The sequence below is a fragment of the Hydra vulgaris genome, chromosome 12 (genome assembly GCF_038396675.1).
Source record: "Hydra vulgaris chromosome 12, alternate assembly HydraT2T_AEP".
NCBI classification, from domain to species: Eukaryota; Metazoa; Cnidaria; class Hydrozoa; order Anthoathecata; family Hydridae; genus Hydra; species Hydra vulgaris.
In genome coordinates this window covers 10,597,501-10,609,830 of record NC_088931.1, presented here as the reverse complement: position 1 = coordinate 10,609,830, position 12,330 = coordinate 10,597,501, and the positions used below count along the sequence as shown (strand labels likewise).

The 12,330-nt window shown below is 26.0% G+C and overlaps 1 protein-coding gene across 2 annotated transcripts in view; it reads left to right on the top strand.

The window, feature by feature from the left end:
* The window catches only part of LOC100213296 (WD repeat-containing protein 74), a 39,404-nt gene that overhangs the window by 10,725 nt on the left and 16,349 nt on the right, over nucleotides 1–12,330 (top strand). For both annotated transcript variants that reach the window (XM_065811873.1, XM_065811872.1), the window contains exons 4-6: nucleotides 1,803–1,921; nucleotides 7,614–7,674; nucleotides 9,564–9,704. In XM_065811873.1, coding sequence (XP_065667945.1) covers nucleotides 1,803–1,921; nucleotides 7,614–7,674; nucleotides 9,564–9,704 — 321 coding nt within the window. The remainder of the gene's footprint in view (nucleotides 1–1,802; nucleotides 1,922–7,613; nucleotides 7,675–9,563; nucleotides 9,705–12,330) is intronic.

The following is a 12,330-nucleotide window of genomic DNA, read 5'->3' as shown; positions in this document are numbered from 1 at the left end:
AGAACGAGAAGATCGAAATCCATATTTATGATCAGAAAGTTATTAGATTCAAGATGAGAGATTAAGTGTTTGTTAATTAAAGATTCAAAATCCTTCCTTATGATAGGAAGAAGACAAGTTGAACGAATCAGATCGCTCTCCAGAATTTTTGAAAATAGAGATACCAGATGCCACTTTCTAACAGGCTGGAAAACAAGACTCTAATAAACACTTGTTAAATAGTTTTGAAAGTATAGAAAACAACTCCAGATAACACTTCTGCAAGACTATTACAAGTATGTTGTCTGGACCACAAGCTGTAGAAGAGTCTAAGCAGGAAATCACTTTAAATACAGAAGCAGCATTGACACAAATGTTAAGCAATGGATCAACCTGTTTGTTGGCTATATCAGGTAGAATGCAACTAGTGGAATCAAGAGATGATATAATAATAATAATCAAATAATCAATAATTATAATCAAAATATATTTTATATTTATAATTAGGGGTGTTCTGTATAAGCTATCTGGCCGGATATCTGGGCCAGATAGGAGTATTATTCAATATGCAATATTTGGCTGGATAACAACTTTATCTGGTTTTTTATATACTTGATGTTTCATATTAATATTATTTGAAAATTGAAAGAAATCTAGAAATGTTATATTTTTAAATAATCTAATGTTAATGGTTTCTATTCAATATTGTTATTATTATTATTAAAATACTACTAATATTATTTATGTGCAATAAATACATCAGTTTATTACTCATTTCTATTTCTTTTACTTCAACGTGGAGAAATTAACATTTCTAGCCTTGATGGCTTTTTTTTATAAATAATGAACACAATCTTCTGAAAATACAGAGGATGCAGGTGGTGCTAGTAAATTAAGTGCTAACTCTTTTAGCAGTGGAAACTTCATGTTTCCAATAACTTAAAATGTCATTATTTTTTTCTATAATCGAATGATTAAAGAAACCATCAACTCCTTGAGCAGCTTTTAAAACGGAGACTTAATCAGAGTTCGATACATTTTGAACTTCCTTTTACAGCTGAAGAAAATTCAGTATTATTATTTTTTCCTCTTCATACAATTTACAATGAATTTTTTTTGTGTGTGTGATTATGCAGTGTTTTGTGCAAAATGACTTCTGACCAGATTTATTGCATCCTCTGCTTATCTGCTTTCCGCAGGGAATGCATATTACAATGAAATTGCAGCCATCATTATTTTTGAAAAGTTTCAAAACAAAACTCGTTTTGAAACTTTTCAAAAACCATGATAAACTTTCAAAAATTTTGAAAGTTTATCATGGTTAAATTTTGCCATAATAAAATATATATTTTAGGATTCTATTTAAAAATATCCACCCAGGTAATTTTTAAATATCCGGGTATTCGATACCTGGTTGGATAATAAAAAAATGTTATCCTGGACACCCCTATTTATAATCATATAAAGCGAGGCATTTATAACCAAAAGAAAGACATTTTTTTTGCCACAAATGTTTACCCAATAAATATTTAGACAGAGATATTGCTTTTCCGAACCCAAATATTTTATAAATTCAAATAATATTTTCAAAGATACTTTAAATCAAAAAATTACCCTTATTTTAAATCATCACAAAGAATAAAAAGTTGTTTTTTCAAAATAGCTGGTAAAAAATTTTTCTTATAAAAATTTTTGTTTTACTGAAATATTAAAATTTAAATATTAAATATGGAAAATCTTTTTGTAAATTTAAACTCAACTTGTCTTATTAACTTAATAACTTGGCTTAATAAATAGCTTGGCTTGACCAAATTTTATTTTAGTTACTTGTTGGTCTTCAAAATGGTGTTGTTAAAACATTTGATTGTTCAACTTGCTGTTATACATCAACATTAAACAGTCATAAATCACCAATTAGAGGTATTATTGGTATGACAGATGGGTAAGTTAAAATTTTCTTGATTATGATAACTGTAATACAATATAATTTCACTTCTGTTATTAATTAATTTTTATAGTATTTAGTTTTAGTTTAATTCTTTATATATATATATATATATATATATATATATATATATATATATATATATATATATATATATATATATATATATATATATATATATATATATATATATATATATATATTTATTATATTTATTTTTTATATATAGTTAACATAACATAGTACATTAGTAAATTAGTAATTTGACAAAAAAATATGATTTATATAATTCAAGAAATTAGTTTGATCTGCTTTCAAAATTGCCCACAACTCACACAAATTTCTATATAATAATTCTGAGCTTAATGGTTACAGTTATAGTAGTAATAGTGCCCACTCTTGCCTGTTTGACACAGAACTCTTGGCAGCCATTAAACCTGAGATGATGGTGAGAAAGAGTCTTTCAGCACGTTTTTATATAGAGTATAGAAAATTTATACAGAAATGCAAATATATATGTAAAAACAATATGTCATTTAAAATTATGCAAATGTAAAAATTCCATTTGGATAATGTTATGTACGAATGTCTGTAAGCAATTTTTTCAAATAAATTATTTTTCAACTGTTTATTAAAAAATATTGATGTAAATAAGAAATAAGTATAGGAATCTTTAGTTTGGTAATGACTCAGTTTTACGGGTCTGGACAGCTAGGATATAATACATTGTGTATGTGTGTGTATATATATATATATATATATATCAGGGCTCGAATTAAGCATATCGTGACGCAAAACACAATTACTTTTCGCACCTTCGCAATTAGTTTTTTCTTAAAGTTTGTTTTTTCGTAATCTTTCTTTTTTTCGTGATTATTCTTTTTTTATTTTAGAAGATTGATACTCTATTCTCGAATATTTAGTGTTCTTTTACAGTATAAAACTGCAGTGACTTCTAATAATAATTAATGATATAATTAAATTTAAATAAGTAATGATAATTTTTCTTTTAAAGCGGAGCATAAAGTAAAAGAAAAAAAACTAAAAGATTTAGAAAATCTATTAGCAAAAATGTTCAAATGCAGGAAAAAGACCGATTATTTAAGGAAGGAAAAATTTATAAAAAACAAACGATTAAATACCTATTCAAACCAAGAAATAAAAGATTTGATTGAAAAGTCACTTTCTTAACTCGAATTCTCAAGGGCTTTATTCCAATTTAGCTCATACATTATGAAGTTTATTTTGCGAAGAATAGTGGAAGGCAATATAGACTCTAAATAGTTATTAAAAAAAAAACTTTAAAATTTGTTAGTCCACTTGCTAATTTTAAATTAATGGCAATAAATGGATGCAAATAAGGACCACAGATGCAGATTATCTACAGTTAAAAAGTGGGAAAAACATTTTAATTGCGAGTTAGAATACAATTTAAATGGAAATGAAGTTATAAGATTAAGATGCAGTTTATGCAAACAATTTGAAAAACGGATAAGTCAAACAAAATTGTTTTCCATGACCTGGATCAAACCAGGAACAATATCAATAAAAAAAGATTCACTGGCATCGCACTTAAGCAGTGTGCAACATAAAGAAGCCATGCAAATTTATCAACAAACAACATTAGGTTCAGTTTCATTATCTAACCATGTTATTCATAATACTCCAATCGGGCAAGGTTTACATAAAATGGCTGTAAAAGACGCTGACTCGTTATGGAAAAAGTTTAATATTGCGTATTACTTGGCAAAACTTAAATCAAAAATCAAAAAAAGTATTAGATCGTAAAAGATTCTATTATTTAGACACATTTTTTTCTTTCGCTTTATTTTATTGAATGAAAAAAGTGAATGCTATCTTTTATTAAAAAATACATTGAATGAAAAAGCAATAGATAGAAATATCATGGGTAAGGTTGATAAGGTTACTTAGATAAGAAAACTTACTTAATTAGAATTTAATTATCATTCTTGTTTGTAATTGTGCGGGTTTTCGTGAAAATGTTAAGTTTTAACATTTTATCACGATAATGTTTTAATAGTTTTTTATAACTGTTTCAAATTTATAGATTGTTTTGTTAGAGTTTTAAATAATTTTTTTTACTGCTAAAAATTTATAGAAAATTAAATATTCTAGTTGTTTTAAACAGTTTAAAATATGTAAATAAAATAGAAAATGAAATAATTAATTAAAAGCAGATTATATCAAGTTCATTGATTTTACAAAAATATAGCCGTTAAATTTAATCCAATATAATAATAGTAATACTGTAAATTATAACTAAAGCTACTTTACAACTGCTGAACATAAATGTTATGACATCTTATGCAAAAATGAGACTTATTATATATGTTATTATAAATAAGTTAAAATAAATAATGCCCCCTACCCTCCGGCGGGAGTGGAGGAGGGGTTATGAGCAACAAAAAAATGTATATATATATATATATATATATATATTTATATATACATATACATATATAAAACAACATTCAATAAACTTAATTTTTTATGCTGTTATCTAACATATTTATTTTTATATAACATAGTTATCATTTTTGAACACTTCATTTGAGACCCAATGTGATACACCTTTGAAGAACATTTTAAAAAATAATATTAGGAACTTGTTATATGTTCAAGGGTCTTCGGGGAACCCTAAAGTGATTTTTTATTTGAAAATTTTTTCAAACCAGTGTTTTTTTATTATATAGAACACATTATAGGGGTTGTTTTATATATATATATATATATATATATATATATATATATATATATATATATATATATATATATATATATATATATATATATATATTAGGGTGTCCCAAAAAACAACATTTTTGAAAAATATATGATGCCAACCCCTTTAATGTATTCTATATAATAAAAAAACATATATATAACAGCGTTACAAGGATTTATATTTATATTTATTTATACATTTATGCCTAAATTTATACAAATAAACCTAAACTCAAAGTTCAGTATTTTTGAATTTTATTTTTGTGCCTTTTTTGCATTATTCATACATACATATACATATTTACATACATATTTTTTGCATTATTATACATACATATACATATTTACATACATATTTTTTGCATTATTATACATACATATTTTTTGCATTATTCATACATATGTAGTATTAGTTTAAATTACATTGTTCGAAGTGCCATCAGCATTTGATAAAAAAACTCCTAGTATCTGGGAATGACTCAAAAGTAAAAGCACCAGGGAATGTAAAGCACCAGGGAATGACTCAAATCTTAAACCATTCCAGGGAATGACAACAAATCTTAAACTTTAACTAAAAACTTGTTAAATAATTGTTAGCAATGATGTAGGTTTAAATGATAGAACTTTTTATTAAGTAATGGAACTTGTCAAAGTTTACGGCTGATGTGTTTCATATTTTTTCATTAGAGATGTCATCCACTATTATAAACTTTCTACTTGATGAAAAAAAAGAAAATAAAAACAATTGTTTATGTTGTTGCTGTTTGCACTCCTTGGTTTTTAAAGTCTAGTCAGTTTTATATAAAAATGCTTTAATAAAAGTTTATTATTTCTAGATAATACCTGCACAAATCCAAGCCCCAATCAGATTTCAGTGTGACAACATCAATGAGGTTTTATGCAAGGCTAAATGCGCAAAGATATTTGTGTATATATGTCATGATCATTTCACATCAATTATTTTAAATTTAGAAATGATCTTAAGGTGGTCTGATGTCAAAATACAAAATAGTGGCTTTTTCTACAGAAATATCATACAATTTATATGAAATATTTGTAAAATTTTGTTTAAATAAATAGTTATACAAAAAATATCATGCAACATCATGTAACATATGTATCAGACAAGTTCACTAGTGCACCAAATACCAAATGTTCTTGACTTAGTCTGCAAATTTAACTACTTTTCACACAGTATTATCATTATTATCACTTTTATTATTAAACTATGATAATACTTTTCATGCAGTATTATAGTTTCACACAGTACTATCCTGCTGTCTTTGTTTTAATATTTATGTATGTTGTTATTATGTAGCATAATAACAACATGCATAAATATTAAAACATAAATCAAATATTAAAACGTATAAAAGATATCAAAGTACTTTAGCAGCTATTTACTGCTCTTTTTGATTAAAATAGCAGTTTGTAAAAATATCTTAAATAATATTTGATTAAAATAGCAGTTTTTATAAATATTTTAAATAAATTTTGATTAAAATAGTAATTCGTAAAAATATTAAAAAAAAAAAGTTTTTTAATATATTTACAAATATTTAAAATTTTTAGTTTTTTATATTTCTATACTCCCCTAATAACTTTTACCTGTAATCTTCGCCTATTTTTAACTATTATCTGTACCCAATCTTTACTTTTTATTATCTTTATAAAACTAGGTGTTTCTTGTTTTTGTTAAACAAAGTTTGTGTTTCTTTTTTTTTTTAAAGAGGTTTTTGTTTCTTGGCTTTTTAAAAAGAGGTTTGTGTGTTACTTAGCTTTCCCGTAAAGAAGTTTGTTTCTTGGCTTTTTTTTAAGAAGTTTGTGTTTCTTGACTTTGTGTTGTATTTCTTGGCTTTTTGTTTTGGAGTTTAGGGTTGAGAGAGATACAAACGCAATAAAAAAAGGAGCCTCTTTGGCTGTAATGACCACTCTAAAGCATTTTAGTTGTAAATTTTACAAAAAATAATAATGAAAAATAAATAATTACATTTTATTTTGAGAAACTACTACATGCAAATTTATATTGATAACTTTTTTTACATGACAAAATAAGGGAAATGTCAGCTATTTTACTGAAATCTTGCGTTTTTATTTAAAATATTTTAATCAAACAAGACCCATTTATAAAAACTATTTAATTCTGCGTTTGTTATTCCAATATAATATAAGTATATAACAGTATAATACCAGATATTTCGCCTTTACTTTATTTTTTAATCATATAGATAGATTTATTTAGAAACCATAGCAATAACTTAATATTACAAAATATAAACTTGTTGATGTTTCGTAAGTAGATTTGTTTAGGTTTTATTTTGAATATCATTTTTTATTTTATTGTCATACGTTTAAAGCTCATTATGTAATTTTAGTTGATGACTTTCTGTTTAATAGTAATACATGTTGTCTTAAATCAAATAATGTAGTGATTAGAAATATTGAGTTTGATCCCCAAATGAAAGTCTAGTCTCAATAATAACTAGCATAGTCATTACATTGCAACAAATGAAAGCCTAGTTTATGCATCTTAATTGCTAGCATAGTCTATGCATTGCAACAAATGAAAGCCTAGTTTATGCATTTCAATTGCTAGCGTAGTCTATACATTGCAACAAACGAAAGCCTAGTTTATGCATCTCAATTGCTAGCGAAGTCTATGCATTGCAACAAATGAAAGCTTAATTTATGCATCTCAATAGTTGCTAGCATAGTCTATGCATTACAATTGAAAGCCAAATTTATTCATCTCAATAATTGCTGGCATTGTCTATGCATAATTAAACTCGGTTGCATAGTCTATGCTATTTAATGTTGCTCAACAATTGGTATTACCAGAATGGTCTGTGATTAATATATGATATTGGTAAATGATTGTTCAAATAATACTAATAGTATCAACTAATCACAATTTAACAATCACAATTTAAAAAATCTGTTTTAGTTCAATTGTTTCATGTGTTGAAAGTGGTAAGTTACAACATTGGAAAGATGGAGCTAATATTGTAAGTTTATATTATTATTAATTTTTTTTTGGAATAAAATGTAAAGATTTGTTTTTAATATAAAATTTATATTTATTATGTTAATTGTATGTTATTATGCATTTTCATAATAGAACTTCTTTACATTAGGAAGATTTTGTAAAATTTTAATCAAATAACTATTAAAATATGAGTAACTCCCTTAACTTTGCTCTCTCTTACCCCCCCCCCATACTCCAAACACACTCCTCCCTCCTTCTCAGCCTAAGTAACAGGGTTGGCATTAAAATACCCGCCCAAAAAAAACCTGCCAAAAAAACCAGCTAAAAAAATTAAACCCGGGTAATCTAGGTTTAATAGAGATATTTAATAAGTTTATGAACTATTATAACCAACATTATTATTACAACTATAGTAAAGTAAACTCCAAGTTATTGGAACTGGCACTTATTCAAATTCCCCGCTTATTCGAAAATTTTTTTATTCCTTGCAAATTTTCCTTAACAAACCCATGCAAATACCCATCAGTTATTTGAACACGCGGTTATTCAAAACAATTTTTTACTCCCCTCGACGACACACCTTGTCAGTTATTTGAAGTTTTCTTTGTTTGAAGATACCATTCCATTGCATTTCAAAAAGAAACGTTACTAAACGTTATCAAAATATTGTAAACGAAATAATGTTTTATAATGTTAAAAAATCGAAGACATTGCAAAGTAGTGCGGTAGAAGTTTCAACATGGCATCTAAACAAAAGAAAACAGTTCTGACAATCAAAGAAAAATATCTTGCTCTTTAAGATTTAGAACTAAAAAAAATGTTGCAAAAAAGTTCAGTGTTCCTCAAAACACTTTAACTTACTGGATTACACATAAAAAAAACATAATTAGCAAGTATGAGTCAAGTCAATTTGGAGCAAAAAGACAAAAGTTAAGTTTGGGAAAGCATGATTCCATTGATAAAGCTGTATATAAATGGTTTATGAGCGCACGCGAACGAAATGTACCAATTGGTGGACACATCATTAGAGAAAAAGCTTTAGGTTTTGCAAAAGAGCTCAACATTGCGGATTTTAAGGCTTCAGAAGAGTGGTTTGATCGGTGGAAAAATAGACATTTTGTTTTTGGAACTATTTCTGGGGAGGAAAGGTCATGTACAGCGGAAAAGACATCAAGCTGGGAGCAAACCCATTTACCCACTATCCTCTCAAGGTATGAATTGAGAGATATTTACAATGCTGACGAGTTTTACTTTCTACTACTGTTAAAATTTAATAGTAACTTGAAATTGGTCACTTTAAAGAAGATTTTCAGTTATTCGAACTTTCGGTTATTCAAAGTAAATTTTTGTTCCCCTTGGAGGTTCGAATAACCGGGAGTTTACTGTATAATTAACTAAAATAATTATTAACTGTTATTAACTAAGTGATTATTAACTATAATTATTAACTATTATAACCAACAATAACAGCTATCAGAGCATGTTTACTAATATTTGAATCATTATTTGGAAATACATTACAATTTTTATTTAAATATTTTTATCGATTGAGATTTTTTAATCTTTTATGTTATTCACCTCCCAAGGTGAATTTAAATGAGTAGTAGTGGCCAGAAAAGGCCACTGCCAAGGCAACTACAGTTGAGGAGGCTACCTTATTATGGTTACAATCCTCTCTCAACTCCTTAACTTCTAAATGCGAATCTTTATAAATAAGGCCGCTGCTCGGAGAAACAAGTTTGTTCATTTGAATTTTAAGTTTTTTTTATGTTTAAAAAAAAACAAATTAAAAGTTTTAAAAATAGTTTGTAACCATATTGATCATGATCATTATGATGGCCAACAATAATATTTTGTAAAAATATAAAAATAAAAGTTCATTTGTTAATATTAAGTCATTTTTTATAGTTTGAAAAAGATCTTGGTCCAGATATTAAATGTATGGTACCAAGTAATACACCAGAAATATTTGCTACTGGAGGAATAGAAAATGATGTGAAGGTTTATCAACTTGAAAATATGGAGAAGCCATTATTTGTTGCAAAAAATGTATAAGTGCTACTTTATTAGTTATGACAACTTTTTCAACTCATTTTTATATTGTATAATTTATTCTTTATATACTGATTATTTAGATTCTGTTTATTTCCTATTAGTTTATAATAAATTTGCTGTTTATTCTAATTACTTACATAAAAATCAAAAACAAAAATTTTTTTCCAAAAATTAAACTGTTTTGTTTTTTTGGATTGTTAAAGGTTACAAACTTGCATAGTTAGGATAGCTTTCTGCAGTGCCATTTTCTTATTTAAATATGACATTATGAAAAAATAAAATCAATATTAGTACATCCAGGTGTCCTTCCTAGTGGTAACTTGTTTTGCAAACTAGGAATGAGTATTTTTACTGTGACATTACCACTAGGAGGGTAGCTGACATTACCACTAGGAGGGTTATCATCCAAGGTTTCTAAGTCTTCCTACTCTTATCAACAAATAAATTTTTTATCAGAGTTTTCTTTCGTTAAGGTAAGTTGTCTTTACCTCACCATTACAGAAAATAATTATCCTCTTTACATTACTATTTTTTTTCTTCGTCTGAAAATTTTGCAAACTCTACTAACTTATTTTGCAAATTTTAATTTATAATAAGTACCAGAATTTTTCAGTTAAAAAAGAAAAGTTTTTTTTGATGTAATAAGTACCTTGCATAGATGTGTTGCTTAATGTACTGTAACTCTATATAAATTTGGAAATTTGGGAAAAATATTGATTGAGGGAAGGCCACTAGGATTAAGGAAAGTTAGTTTTGAAACACGGCAAATTTTGACAGTTTGTTCAGGCAAAAGTAAGATCTTATAGAAGAACAGTATTAGTTATTTTTATTTGAAGTCAATTGTAAATTGATAAAGCACACAAACAACATACAGAATAATGCACAAAAGTTATTAACAAAACAATTTAAAGTCTTCAGTAAACCCAGGTGCTGCCATAGATACCTGATTCCAGTTGAGCTAATAACTGGATAAACTAACAGCATCTAAAGACTGAAGTTGAAATAACATATGATAGTAGAGAAAACATAGTTAAGAGACCATAACAAATATTAGCATCAAAGATATAAAGTTATAAACTTTGTAAAAGATGACTGAAATAAAATCTTTTGATATTAAGAAGATTTGTGTACCAATTAAAGAAATTATAATAAAATAAAGAAACTATAACAATAAAAAACTTGAAAATTTATGGTAAGTTAAACATTTTTCTATAGTTGATTTCATTAAAAAAAACGTTTAGTGTAAGAAAAGTTATCGAACGTTTATAATTCATGCAGTAGTGGTGTTAACAAAATTAAAAGATTATTAGTTTCTTGACAGTCCGAATAATATAAAGTGCTTCAAGTATATGATTGGTTAGAAAGTACTGCAAGAATATGATTTGTTAGAAAGTACTACAAGTATATGATTGGTTAAAAAGTACTGCAAGTATAAGATTGGTTAGAAAAACATTGTTTTAAGACTAGATTAATTATGAGATAAATCTATAAGAGATCTCAAATCTTTTTGATTAGTGAAGTAAATATAATTTTGATGCAATAGCACTCTTTATTGTGAAAAATTAAAGGAGAGTTTAAATATTATAGAAAAAAAAATCAGAGATGAAATATATATTTCATAGCCAAAAGGCAAATTACTTGTGTGTGAGAGAGAAAGCCAAAAGTATTAACAATTTGTTTGTGATGCAAAGAAAAGTAAATTGAATATCAAAAAGATTAAAAGAAAAAGCACTTTAGCTAACATGTTTATAAACATCCAAATTTATGCATAAATATACATCATATATTATTATATACACATGTAATACATGCATATATACACTGTAAGTACATATATAAATATATTACAAATGACTCTTGAATTTTTTATAAACAGAAATAGTAATGTAAATTAGAATAAGTTCAAACAAAGATAAAATATCTTTAAAAGAACAAAAATCAAATAATATAAAAGACTATATATGCATATGGGTGTTTAGTTGTATTGCATAAGTCTACGCTGTTTATTTTATGTGGTAAAGTTTTCTGTTTTTAGTACTAGTCTAAAAGGTTTTCTCTAAATTTATGTAAAACCAGCTCAGTCAGACTCCAGAGTACCATTATAGATTTAGCGCCTATACATGAATTTATCAAAATCAAATTTTTACAAATAATTGAAACAACTATGGAAACATAATTTCTAACGCTTATTTATTTATTAGGAGAATTGATGAGGAAATCATGAATTAATTTATCAGCGCGCATTTTCTTTATATTCATTTTAAGATAAAATCATGGTAAGAATGGTATAAAAACAAATGAAAAATTACAAATAAATAGAATATATAAAAATATATAGAAAATACTAAATTTACTGTTTTTTTAATTTAAATGGTTTATAAGTCTTTTTTGGCTAAGTTTTTTTTTTTTTCCTTTTTTTTCTTTTTTTCTTTTTTTTTTCATGATAACCATAATGTTCATAATCATCATGATAACCATAATGATCATGATCATCATGATAACCATAATGATCATGATCATCATGATGACCGTAATTTTAATAATCATCATGATGACTATAATAATCATGATCATTATGGTTATCATGTCATGATCATCATGATTATCATGATGACCATAA